The sequence below is a fragment of the Cydia pomonella genome, chromosome 8 (genome assembly GCF_033807575.1).
Source record: "Cydia pomonella isolate Wapato2018A chromosome 8, ilCydPomo1, whole genome shotgun sequence".
NCBI classification, from domain to species: domain Eukaryota; kingdom Metazoa; phylum Arthropoda; class Insecta; order Lepidoptera; family Tortricidae; genus Cydia; species Cydia pomonella.
Window position 1 is genome coordinate 14,601,375 of NC_084710.1, and position 20,091 is coordinate 14,621,465.

At 36.0% G+C, this 20,091-nt stretch overlaps 1 protein-coding gene across 1 annotated transcript in view; it reads right to left on the reverse strand.

The window, feature by feature from the left end:
- The window catches only part of LOC133520648 (uncharacterized), a 258,897-nt gene that overhangs the window by 46,334 nt on the left and 192,472 nt on the right, over positions 1-20,091 (reverse strand). The window contains 2 exon segments of the mRNA XM_061855198.1: positions 2,873-3,032; positions 4,253-4,449. Coding sequence (XP_061711182.1) covers positions 2,873-3,032; positions 4,253-4,449 — 357 coding nt within the window.

Sequence of the window (20,091 nt, forward strand, 5' to 3'; positions counted from 1 at the left end):
ATCTCTCCACAATTCCACATTAATATTTATATAATACTGTTCTCACATAATTTTCATCTTAACTATAAGTACCTATCTATGTCACGGCTATTTTTAAAACATCCTCATTTATGGTAAAAAAAAAACACAATTAGGGTAGGCAACAATTTCCCATATCGCAACTTGCTCAACAACTGTCATCTCATCAAGTATTAAATGCTATCTGACCCTTGTCGCTCTATAATAACTTGTCACATATTTTTCCGCTTTTATGATATAGTTGGGTACAGGGAACACAGCTGAACAAGTTTTCGAACGTGGGTCACAGTTAAGTCGAATATCGGGTGACATATGTCTGTAAAAGGTGTGCATCGACTAATAATGCGGAAAGTTTTCAACGAAATAGGTACCTATGTATTTCATATACATATTATACACATATGAAATATCTTAAATACTTACCTTTATAATACATGAAAATCATACAAAAAAAGAAGTGTTGCCTTACGTCAAATGAGGTAGTTCTGTTTTCTATATATAGGTATTTGTAGTGATGAAATAGTAATGACAAATCCAAGTTATCCACCTCGAAAGCCCTTCATAAAGTTCAGAAAGTATTTCATCACTACCAACATATTAAAAAAACAGAATTACCTCATTTGATGTTAGGTAAAATGTACCAATTCCATGGGCTATTTGCATGCCTTGAGCTAAGCGAATCTATATTTGTATAGATAGATACCTAGTTACATCCACTTTACAAAGCCAAACTGAATTCGAATTGAAAAATAATGTTTTTTTTTATGTTCTCGAAATAAATGGAATTATTTGAAGATGTTTTTCTTGCTTCATAGGTACCTTGTGGCATTTGGTTATTTAAGCCATCAAAGGCTGTGTGTTCGATTCCTGGAACTTAGCGAGTTAAGTATGGATGGATTATCATAAGGTATATCAATTTGTTTTCCGTGAGGAAACCGGCCTAATCTGTCATATTGAATACCTTAATATTATATTTGTCGCTCGACGATTCACGAAGTACCTACCACATACCTACCTCAGTACTGTATCGCTTTAGTACCTACGTACTCGTATGTACGATTTTTTTAAATATTGCATGCGAGGAGCTGCTTTAAGTTTGGCATGTCAAATAATGTTTTGTTCTAAAGTTATTAAGAACCTATTTAAAACTTAATTGACATACAAGTCACATGTAGGCCAATAATCCTATCGATTTTCTATTGCCGTTAAAGATAATGCGGTGAATTATCGGGTTTTTGGTAATCTCTAATTAGGGGGTGCGACTCATCAGTGCGTAAGCCAATTACTCCAAGTTTGGAGGCAATTAGTCGTCATTCCAGCGCTCTGCCCCGGGAATAAATTACGATGTTCCAAATTTCCAATCCAGATCGTGTATTCGAAGCTAAGGCGAGTCTAGTCTAGTCGTTGTAAAATACCTACCTACTTACTAACACAGTACCTACGTCTAAGCTAACTCTACACCTTGGCAAGCGACAGATTGCGGAATCGCCACAATAAACATACATTTCCTATCAAAATATGAGCTTTAAACCACAATAATTATAGTGGTTGTAGTGTCCCTAGAACACCCAGGAATTTAGGATTAGAGTTACTACTTGGCTCCAACACGCACCACCACTCCTGTCAACGTTCGGTGAGTAACTGTCTACCCCCACCTACGTTAGGTGTGACGTATGCGCCTGAGATAAGACATAGCAACACTATATCGATGTTGCCAATTTTTCTAGCCGTCAAGTTAGTGCAGTCGGCTTAGACGCGTTTTAGCGACGAACCTGTTACATTTCTATTTCTATTCTTCTTCGTGATCGGCTTTAGTGAATGGATATCGAGAGGCATAATACGCGACGTGATGACTTCTGCCTAAAAGTCTAGGGTAACGTATTTGTCCTATCTATTTAATAGGCAAACGTAAAAATGCGGGTCCCCCGTATCACTTTACCAAATAATCTTGAAAATCTGAGCCCGCGTAGACTTTAACTGCACCTTAAAACAAATTCATATCTCTGCATAACATGAAAATTTCAACTCTATCTGAGACAACCTAAGGTTAATTTTGAATTTAGTGAAATCTGTAGGTAAGTAGTGTATCAAATTGGTTTTATACGGCACTGAACATCATCCTAATGACATGGGGGAGACATGAACTGATTCAAACCGCTTACGTAGCATAGACAGCGTTCGGCAAGTAACCAATTTTTAGCGGACCTCGAAATTCGTGACACCTATGTGTAATTGGAGATCACACTTATGCTGGTTTACAAGAGCGAGCAGTGGAAATGTACATCCGTGAAGTCAGAATGCCGGCGGTTTTACACCTCCGAACAATTTAGATAACATTTAGACTGTTATGTTATGAATACTAACAACTTCTTGACAAACGCCTAAAGCCTAAGGGTTGTTTGTCGTAAGATTAACATAGATTAGGTGATGAACGTGCTGAAGCTGAGCAATTTCAAAACTTTGCCTGTGTTTTGATACCTAATTAATTTTTTTAGATTGCAGTGAAATTTTGTATAAATTGAGTGCTTTTTTATAACCCTCTTTTATTGATCGCGGTCGTTTCATGCCCCCTTACGATCTCGATGCCAACTTTTGCCATAGAGGTACTTAACAGGGATTTTCCACCTTTCCGACCGCAAGCAATTACTAGATATAGAAAGTTATTGTTACCTCTAGCTTTCTGCACAAGAGTGACGGTGGGGTTTTGCAACGGCTAGAGAAGTATCTCAAGGAGTTCAGACCGGTGGCCGGCTTGCTGTAGCTATTCCGAATATTGATGCAGTTAAACTTATCTCACTCTCGGATATCTTAGGAAGGAAATGTTTCGGCTATAACTATAGGAAGTCATTCTTACCTCTAGCTTTCTGCAGAAGAGTGACAGTGGGGTTCTGCGCACGAGGAAGACGACTAGAAGAGTTCCCCAAGGAGTTGAGGCCGGTGGCGGGAGCGCTGTGGCTGGTCCGCAGGCGGCCCTCGCTCTCCGAACCGCTCGTGCAGCCGTTCTGCTCCGAACTCTGAAAATGTTACACGGAAAGGTTAAGAAGGAAAGGTGTAAAAGCATAAACGACTAGGTAAGTAGGACAGCATCAAATAGATATGTCGGCCAAAGTCGCCAAAATATATTTCTATGGTACCAAAGGTATGTTACGATATAGTTGATGTCGCCACAATATACATATTTAATAATGACTGTGCATACTTCTATAATATTGCCGAAGTACCCACACCAGTTTATCTATCCATCTAATAATTATAAACAACCTCATTTACCTGGGTAAATGTTTAAGTACATGCTAACTCAGAAATTTATTACAAAGCTTTTAGGTATGAACTAAGAATTTTCCAAGAATTTAAAAAGGGTTGACCTAAATAACAGTCATGCAAATTCAGCCTGAAACAGTTTCACTTAAAACGGTTTTATCGAAATAAACCTAACTTCTCAGCTCAATTCGCTTAAGCATATTATTCCGTCTGGTGTTCTAGTCATTACATTACCAAAGGTAATTTAATCTGCCTGAAACTTGCAGTCCTTATACCACTTACCACCGTTGAAGATAAATGTTGAAACTTTAGTAAATCGATGACTTTCTTCTCGTCTTAATTTATATGTTTTAATTTGTTAATAACATACCTACTTACTTACCTTCTTTTTCAAAACTTAATTAGGGTTTAAAACTTGTTTTCATCTTTACTCAGGTATACCTATATAATGGGTATTATTTATTTCAAATTTTAATGACTACTCAAATAGTTATTGCTTGTGAAATATAAAAGGATTCACAATTTTAATGAGAATAGAAATATAATTTTAATATTTCCTCTGTTTTAAGTAAATGAATACAGAAGACTCTTTTGATTGCTCTTGAGTATATTCTATTTACAATTCTGAAAAAAAAAACATTTGACATCCAAGAGTGCTCAAATCAAATATCGTATATGTATTTACCTACGTTACATCTTTGTCTTTGGGCCACCGATACTGACATAATATGTAATGTAATGTAAAGTAAGCCCTAAATGTCTGAAGTTGCAGGCTTCCATAGGCTACGGTGACCGGTTACCATCAAGCGGGCCGCATGCTAGTTTGCCACCGATATTTTATTCTGCCTGGTCCTCCTACTATTTCCAACATCGAGTGATCCTATAAAGGGTTCGGTTTTTACATTTTGAGGTACGGAACCATAACAAGGCAAGGGCAGTTTGCGACCATAAAAAATGCTGAATAGAACCTCACCCCAAACTTCCTACGAGTAGGCGGTGTCTCCTCAAAGTGCACAGGCCTGAAGGACTTCCTGGGCGTTTGGGGCGAAGCACCCGCGCTGCCCGGGGTCCACACCGGCGGCGGGGGCGGAGGCGGCGGCGGCGCGCCCGGCGAGCGCGCTACCGGCGCGGGCGCGGGCGGCGGCGTCGGCGCGCCTGGCCTCCACACCGCTGTTGATGAAAAAAAATAATAGCCCGATTAGTTTATTGAAGCAGAAATCCACATAGTATTATAGTAGTTTAAGCCCACGAATATGTGTCCATTCTTTATAGCCCATGGACTTGGTACATTTTACCTAACATCAAATGAGGTAGTTCTTTTTTTTTTATATGTTGGTAGTGATGAAATGGCAATAACAAATCCAAGTTTTATATACATGAAAATTCATTAAATTTTCGGACTTTTTTCAGTTTTTGTAAAAAAATCTACTAATAACCGGAGTTAAGGCAAAAGTAACTATGCACACTTTTAAGATGATATTTGCAATTAATTGATTATAGTAAGCCAAATAGTTTCTAAGATACGACTTTTCAAAGGTTTGCAAATTTTTGAACTAACAAGGCAACACCTCTTTTATCTTTCTTTGATATTATTTCCATGTATTATTAGAGTAGGTTAATTAAGGTCGATTGACTCAAGCATGAGAAAAATAAATTAGTAAAATTTACAATGTATCATATTTTAAATATATATATTCAACAAAAGAGTATTCCAGTTACACAAAAATACTGTATGCCACTGTATGTAACTCAGTACAGGTTGACACAAATAACGATGATAGCAATAGTTTAATTAACTTCTCGTGCCAGCTTTCATCATTGGATCCATGCAAGCATGGATAGCTTAGGGTCGACTAGGAGACACCTTCGAGGAAAAGTTACTACCAATATTAAAATTGAGAAGATTCGTTCTATGGAAATCACAATATCCATTGAAATCAAACAATGCTTTGTTATTACATCCGCACAAAATGATATCATACTAAAATTGGTTCTAGTGAGAAACATCCTGCAACAGGATTTCCAGGCGTTTTACGTCACTATTTACCGCTCCCATCCTAGTGCTCAGAATAGGTTTCCAAGAATCTTAATGCATCCCGTTAGTGCCCATTGTGATTTCAGAAGAAGCGCGGTACAACTTTTAAAAAGAATGGAAGAACATTTATTGCTCCGACAGTTGCGTGATAAATGAGACTTATGTCTGTGTTTGTATAAATGATGCAATTTCAGTATTTACCTTGCCAGTACAGGCACACAATATGTTAGGTATATAGGTATTTGGGTGGGAATGTACATCCTTGTGTTTTATTATTTTGGCTTAAGAGGCTGTCTGTTTTTAAAGAAAAACTATTTGTTTTAGTACAACAAAAAAAAATGTTAATATTCAAATTTTCAAACACCGTGGCCGTAGTCGATAGATGATTGGACGAAATCGGCTCGATAGAAAATAATTGCAAAGATTGGTCTTAAAGTCACCATTAAACGGTTCTGTTATACCTAAGCGCAACAAATAACCCACCTTCTTTTTATTTCAATACTATTCTTATTATTCTTTTACCCAGGTCCAGTAACAGTGACAGTGCTATCTCATTTACTCCGATACAAATAGACAGTGTGCTATTTCGGTATTGACAGCCTCTTAAGTCAGCATTAACGTAGAGTCAGTATTATACTTCAATCAACACCAAAATAACCCGTTGATTAAATCAGTTAAATAGCTCATCAGGCAAGATGAAAGTACCATGACATGATTAGTTGGTAATTCAAGCTAGCATCAACAGCAAATTAATCATTAGCAATATAACTGGCCATCTATATCCATTGAATCAGCAGCATAAAGGTCATAAATAATGGTGTTTACTAGACCAGAACACAATAAATATCTAGATCTGACAGACACGTGATATACAATGACTCATAGTCAACTTAACAACAAACAGGGAAAAATATATTGAAATTCGTTCCGTTTATAAAACATATCAACAGCATAATTGAAATTTGAGGCTCGGTCTCGTCAATTCCAATCAATTTGGGTGCTTTTACATAGTGCTGCATTTTACGATTGACAATAAATCTCAGCGGAGCGTAGAATGGACGTATGTTTAGTACTTTAGAAGCAATAGGTCGGAAGTATTGTATTTTTAGTGATACTTTCGACTTAATGGCTCCGAGGTGGAGTGTTTAGCCGGTCGTTTTCAGCAAATTGGGTTAGCGGCACTCCCAGCTAGCGACGTAATCGCAAAGCCTATTTAGGCTGTGATGTGATCACAGTTCACACCCCAACGCGAATCCGAACATCAATATTTGTATTCACTATACGTCACTCGACGTGGAACCCTTTAATCAGGATGGAAGGGAATCAGTTTTTCCGTTAGTGTGCTTGCGGTTATTTCGATGTGAGCGGAAAAAGCCACGCAATATATTCAGAATGAAATATTTCACGTAAAATATGTATTACCTATTGACAGTATAAATATTTTTGCATATGCATAATGAAAGATATTTTTGTTCATTCGTAAGATAGTCTGGCAAACAGATTTTGTCAGTAAGTAAGAACAAAGAAAACTATACTCATCCCTTTTTTTGGGCGAGTACTAGAGTAAGACAAATACAAAGCAAAAAATATTCGTTAGTTTCGAATTTCGAACGTATAGTTTGGCTCAGGACTGTCTCATTTCAAACATAGAGGGAAGACTGTGGACTGTCCACAGCCAAACTATACTTTCGAAATTCGAAACTAACGAATATTTTTAGGTACAAAGTACTGTTTCTATTACACGATGAATTATACACGAAACCAATAAAATATTTACCAAACTTTACGTCATAAGTAGGTATTCTATGACCGATTATGTGACTTTCGCAAGTGCAGCCCTGGTCAGTGAATTGACAGATGAGCATCGCCACCATTGCCGCTAAAATAGGGGACTCACCCATATTATATATGTTTTCCGCTTGGAGGATTTAACAACTGGAGTCGCTTTTAGTCGCTTACCCCTTTGTCAAAAACCTCGGCCAAGGGTCATAGTTGTATGTATTGAATGCCCCTCCCCCACAAAAATCAGCAGACTGTTTTGTACCGAAAATAACAGACAAGACGTTTCCAGTTGTTAAATCCTCCAAGGTTTTCGTTTTGATGATGATTGGTGTATTTAGTTTAACACTAAATACTAAATAATTTTAAATACTAGATAATGTAATGAAACCGCTTAGCCGTCTAATGAATTGTATTCATATCAAACATATTCAATGTAATTCCTTCCTCTGAAAGATGTTAAATTTCTACACGTGTAACACGATATTTAATTATAATTACTTACAAAATAAGCCTTCAAGATTACAAAAACGTTGATGTGTTACAGATCACTTGACACGGTCGCAGGGATTTAATCGAATCAGGATAATTGGTTATTTATCTAAAGCTTGTGCCGACATCAAAGTAAGCGCGCGCAAATAAATTAAAAGTGAATCCAATTAAGGTCAGACCGGGAAAAATCCACATTTTAAGCCGAAGAGTGCTCCTATTGTGTCCAGCGGCGAGTCGTGTATGGGATAATGTGCCGAGAAAAGTTGGATCTCGAAGCTCATCGCGTATAATACTTTATTCACACAAAATGAGTAAAAAACAAATGTACAACAGAAATCTCATTTGCCTAGCAAACCCATTTGTTACGTCCGTGATGCCAACGCTGACAACGCGTAGTTTAACTAAACTGGTTAAGGTAAGTGTGTAGGTAAGTAAGGAATTTGGAATATGTATTAGTAATTTTCTAGTTTAGTTATATGATAACCCGTTTATTTTAAGAGAGTTATTGGACTATTGAAATGAATATAATAAACAGGAGGTTACCTCTGTATATAAACAAGTAATCATACGAAGTATTTAATTTTTCTACAGCACGACATAATTTAGCGATAGCAATATACTCCATTTACCTTACTTAGTACGCCGTAAGCCTTAAAAGCTATCACAATCTGTAATCAACATCCAATTTACAAATTAGTGCGACGTAAATCCCATTTTAAAGTCGCTCAGCGTGTCATTAAGAGGTCCCCAGGGCTAATGCATATAATCATTAGCAAAATAGATCACGTACCATTACAAACCGTACACAGGCGGTATTTTTCTCAAGCACAAAGAAACGTTTCTGACGAAAAACGTCGTAAGAGACTATGTGACTCGTATACCATTACTGCTTGTTTTCCTTTGTGGGATGTTTGCATTACGCATTCTAGCCGCGCGCTGGCGTCGCACGCGCCGCCTCGCTAACTTACGGCACCCCTAATTTAATTATGAAACTTCTTCCAATGTTAGCATTTAGGCAACGCCGGAGATGACCCGAAACTACTTGTTTTCTTTTTAAATTCCACGCTAGTTCCATTAGTATCAGTAAATATACTAAAAAATTGTTCTTTATAAAAAAAGCCATCGTCAAAAACCGTGAAAATAAATAAAATTTATCAGACAACAAGTCTGAGGCAAATACAAATAAATAAATATAATTAGATGAATTTGAGATTCGTTTTGCTCTGTAGCGATAAAGGCCTCTGTTGTTTACCTCTATCTTTATGTATTATAAGTGTTTCCATGTATATTTATTCTGAGGTAGTGCAATAAAGAGGATTTGTATTTGTAAAGTTAGCACGATCATTTTCCGGCTCACTGACAGCTGCTCACTCACAAGGGGTGACAATATCCATGTGCTCTATTGCATTTATCCCAAGACTCTTGAATCTTCTGAAAATACTTCGGCGAATAAATAAATTATATTCGATACTCCTTAGGTCTTTTATTTGATTGAACCTTTAGTTTTGCCCGGGTCTTATAAAGTAAAAATACCGAAATAACTAAACTTGACCAATGCAACTACTGAATTATTGTTACATATTGTAGGTTCGTACACTGTGGCCTATTTATTCCTATTGTCATTAGTTATCCATGAATCCGACCATAATGATGACATTGTAGAGCCCACGGTCAACGCACCAATCACTGATTATATGTATAAAACAAGACACTACTGAGCGCAGACATGTTATGTAATATTTGTTTATTTACATTTAACAGAAATTAATTTCACATACTTAAATTTTAAAATTACCTCCGACGTGGAGAAAGAGTGCCTAAAATTGACATTAACATCTTCTATAGCTGCGCGTGTGCTACTTCGTTAAGTCATTATCACAGTGAACTCACAATGGTCTCCAGTGCCATAGATCCTACTAGCAGTTTCCGCCATTTTCAACTTTTTTCAAAAAAGCGACAAAATAATGATATTAACCTTTTGACCGCCGTAGTCTGATATATCAGACAATCAATACCCAGCTCGTGTCGCCGCAGTCTGATAAATAAGACAATTTTTTTCATGTTTTTCTCAAGACATTCTTTACTTTAATAAAGTTTACTTTGGTTCTTTGCATAAGTAAGTCGCAGTAATTGTTAATTAAGTAACAGTGAGACTGATCTGTTGATTTTATTATATTTTCTAGTTGAAAATAAACTTTAATTATACCATTAGATTATGTATGATTTTACCCCAAGTCTCGTAGCCAAAGTCTTATTTAAAAGACACCAGTGATGTGACGATGATTGGTATTGAAATATCTACGTCGACTTTCTCATTCGATGTTTAGATTTACGACGTAAGATTTATGCATGCGACTGACCTTACTTAGCTAATATAATATATTTTATAGATCCATGAATGATAGATTTGGTAGACACTTTTTCCATGACTGAATCTGTCATAAAAATAATCTGCCGTAACCAGAATCTGTCCTTAACTGAATCAAGTTACCCAATGACTTAAGTAGCCACACCAAGTGTTGATACATTCGCTTCATACGCAATTGCCATGCAGAGACTCCTTCTGCAGTTCTAGGTGCACGTTCAGCGTCCAGAAACTTGACTCTAGCAACACGACATGCCATGATGGCCTCGCAGTAAATGATCGAGTACCTAATCCTTGTCATTGTGATCCCGATCCAAGCAGTTCCAATTTACCATTTACTCTTTGGACATTTTGATTCCATGGATGTTTTGACCCTTGGACATTTTGACACTTGGACATATTGAGTCCTTGGACGTTTTCAAAGTTGAACTTAGAAATAAATATATTTGAATTGTACTAGTGCCTACCTTCCAGGGTTTCGTGAAGTCGGTTTTTTTCATCGATGATAGATATTTGAATCGATAAATAAGGCGAGACTCTGTTATCGTGGTTCATCGGTAATCCCTACTAAGTTATTATATTCCGCAATAATAATCAATACAGACTACGCCGTCGTCTTAAAAATGAGACCGCATGTGACGTCAAAGATATAACTTAGAAAATTTTAGTGGTGTAGATTACTCGATATTTCAAAGTTATGTTAGGTCAACAAAATATATAAGAAGGTACTGTTTAGTAGTTTTAAAACTTTGAATACTATAATAATATTGAGTTTACAATATTTATTTATCAAAAGAATTGTGTTACTGTGTAAAATTTTATGATTTATTATGCCAAACAACGTTGAAATTTTCAGATTCGATACGTTTCTAATGTGATCAATCCTCTCCCTACTAGTGTCAACTTATCAACGAAAATACAATGAAGCCTTCGCCAATGTCTGAAATAGTAGACCGCTCATGACGTCACAGATACGAAATAAAAAATAATAGTGATGTAGCAAAGTCCATCAATAAATTTGCATAGCTGGTAAAATTCACAGATTCAATCCATTAATAAAGGGACGAAACCATAAAAAAGACATTGGTAAACGTGATTTAATTATTATAATATTTTTTTTTAATGATAAGGTGGTAAAAAATGAAGTTAATCACTGTAAACTATAAACAATAAAATATTTTATCGTAAGTTATGTGGCAAGCACTACACAGTTTGTTATTACTTAGTATAGGCGGCGACACGGGCACGTCCGATGACATCCTAAGCGGCGTTCAAAAGGTTAACTCTAATAAAATTACGCACAAACTGTCAAGAGAATCAGTTGAGAAATGCGACCTGCAGAGGAGAACATCCCGACATACACTAAATTAAAAAATATTCATTCAATCAAGAGTAATTTACAGATAACATATAGTATTTAGTAGATACCTCTTTTTAAGTAAAACATTACCTCTTAGGTACTGCTCTTTTCTTAGTTTAACAAATACGAAAGTATCTTTGCCCAAGCTGAAACGGACACTTTGCTAACGCTCGCTCGGTCAATAACGACTTATCCTCAACTTAATTAAAGTAGGTACTTAAATGGATTCCATATTCCATTAGTCAAATTGAATTGTATAAATGTAAATAAATTATGTTATTAATCCTTGAGCATATAAATTTAACAGTCCGGTGCTTTACCGCCGTCATATTTAGGTCATAATATACTTAATTTTTCGTAATAGTTAGAAACCTCTTACTCTATTAAGTCTTGTCTCTTTCTAACAAACAGAAATGTCACGTGAAATGAAGGATTGGGAACGATTATGAATTGCCAATTGTATACAAACTTGACTTAAAATTACTCATCTGGACGATATTTAAATAAAATAATACTATGCTTGACGGAGTATCGGTAAAACACAACTAGGATTCCATTATCCACCAATTTCCTAGTATTTACGCGTGACACACAGACATTGACAGTTATCTTTATGCCCTCATCCACCAATTTGCCGTCAGTCGGATCGACATGTCATTTGAGTAAATTGGTGGAAGAAAAATATAAAATATGCCGACATGCGTGGTCAAGTGTTGTAAGAATTATACAGATCGGACGAAAAAAGAGATGGGATAACTTTTCATAGGTAAGTTCATCAATTATCATGTTATCGTACGTAAAATCACGATATTTCAATTTCAAGTTCTGCGGAACAGGAGTATGACCAGTATGTTGAATAGGGTAATTTCCCGAAAGCAGGGTAATTGATGCCCTTCTTATTAAATCGTTTGGTACTTTTTTTATTTTACTGCTGGGCAAAGGCCTCCCTTGTCTTCCGCCACTCGTCACGGGCGTCACGGCTTTGTGCATGCTCACGCCAGTCGCCACAAAATGAGTCCAGGTCGTCTCGCTATCTCGTTTTTGGCCTGCCTCTGCCTCGGGTGATCTGTCATCACCCGTTATGTACTTATAAAAGATTATTTAGATAAATGGATAAATCATTGATTGCGAATTTCAAAATAAGTCCGTATGGTAATTTCCCGAAAATAATGAGATTAAAGACACTTTTATGACTAATATTTGATAGTAAACCTTTGTTATGTATATTATATTTTTGTTCAAAATCAGATATCTCTGATGTCTTTTAACAATTGATTTCATCTAATGTTAAATATTATGATTTTATAAGTGTTTGCACGCGGTGCATGTAATTTGAGTCCGTAGATATGGTGCGCATCTGTTAAGACTTATAAAAGCATATACCTACGTATATATTTGTAATTTAGTCTATATTTGATTAAAAAATATTTCAGAATTATTTATACTTTTATAAATTTATAAATAATCGATTTTTATACTTTTTCGATCATAATTTATCATATTTTCCGATCTGCAACATATTTTTTTGTTTAAAACTTATGGTTTAAAGATATGTTTCAAGTTATATGTAGGCATAAATTTAAAAAAAAAACGAACTGATATCATCCCTATGCTAAATATTATTATTTTAAATAATGTTTGCTCAAAGTAATTATGCAACATTACGCATTTATTGTCAAACATGAAGCAGTGCAATTTTTTTATTTTAAAAATAATTTTTACATCATGGAGAATATGTTTTACATGGTATCACTCGTCTACACGCACACTTTAAAACATCATCCGCCATTCCAGTGTCACAGTTTGTCATAAGTCAAATTACCTCTGATAATATCTTTACTCTATGATACTATGTATTAAATTTCGGGTGGGTTTCGAGTCTCCGATTTTATAATATCATTCATAAATATAAAAGAACAATTAGAAGTCACAGCTTGAGATAATTTTGCGATGGTCGATGCAAAAATGCATCAAAAATACGTAACATCATTCAATTTCATGGCCCGTACGGCATCAAATTCAATTTAAATATTACCGAAATTCATTTGGTTCGAAATTGGGCAGTCTACCGATATGTTTTTAACCGTTCTCGTCTGCCGAGGCAATTTAATTATCGACCACTCGTCGGGGTTCATAATAGCGCCCGTAATGATGTTAGAGTCGATTCCGTAAGTTGCATCTAATGTACTGAGATTTTGTACGTCTTGTTATATAACGTAGGGCGCATTATCTATAGTATACAACATAATATTTTAATCCGAACTGATTATCTTCAGAGACCCAGAATACCAAGACAGTTCTATATGTATATAGAAAGTTTAACTAAAAATATGACCGTGAAAATAGTTTACATAATACCACCATCTCGAAATGATTTAAAAATATAATGTATTTTTATTATATTATAATACTATAAGTTGATGTTGATAATGAAATACCTACTAGTGTAATTATAGTACATTACGATACAAGTGCGAAAAATAGGAAATTATCAACGAGTGGCTGCTTTAAATCGAAATCGAAAGAGTTGCAAATTACCTATTCGCACATGTATCGTACAACGTTTTACAGTACGAGTACATATGGCCCTTAAAATTTTATACATAGTTACGTAATGTAACACCATATGTACTGTAAAAATATTTATGTAGTAGTTTTGCTTTGCTACATCTTGTATAAACATTCAATAGTTAAAGAAATATGTAAAGGGCTGCTTTACCTACTAATGTTCAAATATCGAATTAACATCAACATTAACACTGATATATGATAATGGATTGCCGCCAAAAACAACAATAAACACATTGTAGAGATAAATAACAGCAAAGGTTAATGAATTCAGAGACTTGGTTTGATATCATGAGTTTAAATAAATGAAGCTAACAAATTTAAGCGGCACTGCAGAATCAGCAAGAGGCAAAATGACAAAGAGGTCGGCAGTTTATTTTTCTGAAAGATTTAGAGCAAAATTAAATTATTGTGTTGAAGATGCTAATAGGGCCATTAGTTTGGAGGACTGGCAAAAAATTGCAAAGAGGAGCCTCATTATGCGCAAGACGGGGACTTGTTTCCATCACCTGGACTTATTATGAAAACATCTTTTTAATTTTGCCTGGCGATGAAAGGTGATTACTGATTAACGTAATCTCAGGACGCTTTTAACGCTGCTTGTATTACATGCGAATTGCCGGCCCTTTAAAAACCTGTACGTTTTCAGCATTAATATTAGCGTATGAAATAACGCGCCAAAAGTATCTACCACCTTCGAATACTTTTCCTTATAAACATAAATGTCTACTTATTCTACATACGAGTAAACAGACATGTGTCTCTTTTTGACGGCATCGTTAAACAATAAAATCTAAAAATGCGACGCTTATTGCTTGCTTGCTGGCTTCCCGAAACTCGCGCTCATCCTGATACTTCGCTCGTAGTGTATTTGCTTTAACGCTAGCTTATTCTATAAGGTCGTATGCGGCAAAACGGGTTTTACCGTTTAAAGTAAAAAAGACAACAATTAATCCAAAAATCACAGTTACATAAATGAAGTGTGTGTTTAGACTAATCTAAATGGAAAATTTAGAGGTTTGAATCGGTCCCATTTGCCTGTACAATGAATATGTTTGTTTTAAAAGAGGCATCTTTGATACCATTTTCTCTGATATAAAAGTTAACCAATCGTGTAACGGCAACTACAGAAATGAAGTCGATGCCATGAAGAACCAGTTCACCAAACAATACTTTCATGAGTTTTGTAATTGCAGAAATAGATCAAGATACCTGATGCCAAAATTTAGAATGCGTCGTCTCAAGCTATTAGAGATTCATTTTCAGGTTATTTATTAGAAGAAAAATACACGTCATATATTTAGGTAGGTACATAGAATTGTAGATACTTTTGACGCGTAGTCTGATCCACTACATTTGAGGTGCTGACTGTTCACTGAAGTTAACTTCAACATTAAGTTTTTGGCAAAAATATTTTGGTACAAGCTTTTATCGCTGACTGTACTTTTCTTTCCACAGGCAACTAATACTCACAATACAATTTTAAAAACCCCAAACACAATTAGGTTGTGTTATCACAGAGTTCTCATGGCTACCTGTCTCCATCATCAGATCAGCTCTATGGTACCATAATATTTAATTGTCACCCGACTTACGGAATTGGAAACTGGGGAGTTGGTCAAATTAGCTTCCAAGATTTGACCCACACAAACACATACATACTTACTAACAGGGCAAGTTAAATAAAAGCTTGTAAAAAATAGATAATCATTGAATGCAGTAACGACATGAAAAGGCAGCTATTCCTGAGCTTTTGTGCTTGCGTCTATACAGTGGAATTGTGGTTGGATTACACCTGTGCAGCAGTGGGAGACATGCGCGTGCAGTATAATAACGCCTGGCGGGCATAGTTCCGGCTGCCGCGTTGGTGCAGCGCCAGCGCCATGTTCGCGGAGGGGCGCGCGCCGGGCAGGGCCGCGCTGCTGAGAGCGAGGAGCGCCGCCACCAGTAAGGCGATAAATGCGTCCTCCAATACGCTGCAGTCCGCAGTGAGGGAGTGGGACGGTAGCCCGCTTCATGAGCGCTGGAGGACCTACCACAAACCTGTCACCATAAAGTCGGGGTGAACTGCTCGTAGGCCTATTATAATTGTCTTATTTAGTTAATTTTAGTTGTATTATTAATTGTAGACTTTAGTTTAAATAGCGTAATTTTATTGTACATACCCATGGAATATTATTTCTGGAATAAAAACATTTCATTTCATTTCATTTGAATGGATATGGTAATATGGTATTTTCATGTTATCTACTTTTATGAGGATTTTAACCGTAGATATCATAAGCACCTAGTTCTTACAAGAATCTATCATGTCATCATTTCTAAAAATACTTTCCTCGACATTTGCATGGTAATATAAAAAACCCTGCGCGTAAATTGCAGGATGTATTGACTATCATGCAGGTACTACATAAAAAAGGCGACAAAACTTCACTCCGGGAAATGTGACGCAGCATACCGTTAGTCTACACTGCAACGTAATCCTAGAGCGCCCATAAAATGCTATGCCACAAAATATTTCTTTCCGGAGCGACAAGAAGGCGAGGAAATTTTCTTGAAAAATGTGAGAACAGAAATTCCGCCCTACATTTGTATATCTGAGAGTGAAATATGCGCAAACAGCTCTCAGTCATTCTCCCTTTATTAAAACTCTTCAAGTATTTAAGGAGGGCACAGTATTTAATTTGCACTTAGTCTGGAAATCTCTACGGCACCGCATTGCAAGCGGCATTTTCTTAACGAATTTGGTCTGGATTTTAGAACTGTGATGCATAAACCATATCGAGACGTTAACTACTCACTGACTTCAATAGGTTAATTATGTTTTGTACCAAATCGATAAGAGTTTTTAAAAGTTAATTAACGAATGTGCTTTATCAGTTTGAAGTCAAGCTGAACGAACATTTTTATGTACATTTTATATTTAATAAGCAAACTTGTTCACACTTTCGGTTAAAAATACACATTTTAAAGTAAGTAATAAATGTTAAATTCAATTCTAATAACCTCATTTCTCTATGTGTAGGAAATTTCGGTCAGGTAATTTACATCTTGCCCGCGAACTCAGAAGAATGGAAACTTTTATCATTGCGAGCCTCATAAATCTTAATCTAGTGTGAAACAAAGAATCGGATATTTTATATGAATATTTACACAGCTTTTGTTTCTGCGTCGCGATGTGCGCTGTGGCCACGATTTTCCAGCACGAGTTTTCGTAAAAATCCCAGTAGATGGGAATATTGTTGGTGAAACTGGCTCGCGTTGGGAAAGCCTGTCAATGTTGATAGTGCATTTTTATTCGTTACCGACGTACCAACGTAAAAGTGGCATCGAGTGCATAAAAATTGGTAAATATGTGCTTCATAGGACATGCGACTTTTCATAAAATTCAGAACACTATACGTATTCAACAAGCATTTATTTAGATTAACAATGGTCGAGTTCATATTGTAATAATAACAATTGATCCGAGAAAAATCAAGAAGCCTGTAATCCATTAATTATATTCCCAGAAAAGAACAAACTAAATATATATTTTATTTTATTGTAACGAGTTTGGATTTTCTTGATACAGTAAATTGATTTTTATCCGCTACCTTATCTACTTGATGCATTATGTAATGCAGTTCAAGGAGCCAAGTTATCTTATCAAGGAATTGACTGCGTTTCAATTCCAGATAGTTCCACTGAATATTACCTCTTCCGGGTGCATTTCCACATCTATTTTATTTATAGAAATATCAACTATGAATATCTGGGCCAGCGAGCCAGCTTAGAATGGGATATTATATTTTATATACACATGGGTACACGTGATAGGAATAAATTCCTGCGTACATACTTAGTGAAAGTAAGTATATGTATCATATTAATACCAAATATGATTTGTTGGTGTTTGTCAAAACAGTAAAAGCTCATAAGAGTTAAACGTAATTAAGTAATAAAATGTAATAGAGGTCATACACTAAATAAAAAGGAATCAAATGCACCGTGGGCGGACACCAGAATCTAATCGGGGTCTTCAGTTTATATTTGCTCCCTAGGATCTAAATAGTTGTCTAATTAAATAAATTAACATTTTATAAATACTATGTATTATAACCTAGTGCAGTTGCAACAGAAACACCAATTTGAATGCAGGTACAGTTTATAAAATATTTTATACTTGTAAAAATATTCCCCGTTTAAGAGAAAAACGAAGTAACATGAGCGCTTCACCATACAAACGTGGTCCCTATTTTCCTCTCTGAATTTGAACATATTGACGTATACTAAACACAGCTATGTCCCGTTGTTTGATTTTTTTATTATTATTATTATACAAGTTAGGAGCATTTACAAATTTGGATGGAATTTGTTATTCACTCTTATATTAATCAAAAAACTTATTATCTTATCTTATATTAATAAAATAAATTGTGTAAAAATATTTTCCATAAAGTCAATATCGAGGGAGGAAAATGCGGACTACGTTTGTATGGAGAAGTGGTTATCCGCTATCGTCTTAAATCTGCGTTTCCACAAGAGATATGCGAAGATGCATTGCGAGGGACGTGTTTTTAAGAACCAATAGTATTACTGCACGCTGTGTGACAAAAACAAATGAAGTGATTCTATTGGTTCTTAAGGACTCCTCTACACGATGGCCCAGCGTAGCCCAGTCTAAGGGACGCACCTACGCAGTGGAATGAGATAGCAATATCACTTACTCCTTCTAGTCCAAGGAACGCATAAATGCGTTCCTTGCACTGGCCTGGGCCATCGTGTAGAGAAGCCATCACAACCCTCGCAGCGCCTTCTCGCACATCTCTGGTCGAAACGTAGCCTAATAGGTGGTGTATCTACTAACTAATACGTCCGAATAACGATGATTTTGTTTATCTAAACTTATACCTTCTCGTTTCCTGTTTTCGCGGCAAACGTGTCCGAGGATTATGCAACTTGTCAACGCGCCAAACGCTCAGGTGTTCTGACCTCCGCGCCGGTTGTGACACACCACCTTGTGAATCATTTGTGGAACACTTCACTTATCTAATCGAGGAGACAATTACACAATAATAATATTAATATATTCAAAATCACGGATCAATCGGGAAGTGTATTGAAATAGTCACTCCATATTTATTTGCGTGCTGGTGAGCCAAGTCACAGAAAAGCTGCTGATTAATGTTTTTAAACAAATTAATATATACCATTTTTTTGGTTAAGTCAAAGATAAGAAGTAGTAATGAATAAGTATGATATGTTTATGTGACTATTCTGAATGAAATATGGTTAAAATAGCTACGGCGTTGACACACATCTGTGCTTCTCAAATAGATACTGCTATTTCCGTCGTTCGACTCTCTTAATGACTAGGCGATCACACATCATATCCACTTTGCCTACTCTGCTGTAAGTAGGCCTGCTCTTTAACAAATTACCCCACCAAAATGAAAAGATTTGTCTCTCGCAATCAGTATCGATGTAGATTCCGATTTTTCAGCCGTGAATACGTTACGCCAGTCTCCCTCAATTCGTTTGAGGACGGAGAAGGTAATGTAGGATTTAGGAACTCCCGTCTGGAACGCGAACTGTCAGCCTCAAAAGACTGGCATACCTATTTAGATTGTCATGTCGAATATTGGAAAGAACTTTTCACGATGAAATCCCGACGAGAAATGTCGTCACACTGCGGAATTAAAAAAATATGTTTATTTATTACAGCGTTTAAATATATGTACATAGAAACGAATTTTCCTATTTTCCTTGATTTTAAATAAGGGATAGCGAATTTACCGATTGCTAACGAATACATAATAAACAAAAATGTCAGTCAAGTTTTCCTCACTCGGCGAGCAGAAAGAATATTGTAATGAATGAAAGTAGGTACCTATAAATAATTCGGTCGGCAGATGCGTCGACTTTAAATCAAAATAATTTTATAACTTATAGCTACCGAACTCACTTCGTCATAATTGTAATGTATTATGCTATTAAAAAGACTAAGAAACTGGAGATGAAAAAGGGTTTAGCAAATTAATAAAAGTAATTATAGATAGCGGCGCTGCTCCGATTCTCTCAGTCGATTGAGTTGCTTTCTTAATTAACTCCGATGAAAAACTTGACGGAGAACAATAGCCGCGGCAAATTGAATTCATTTGTCGATACAAACATTTTGGTGAATAATTACCCACGTTCCTAGCCATTGCTAATCAAACATTGCTACTGCAT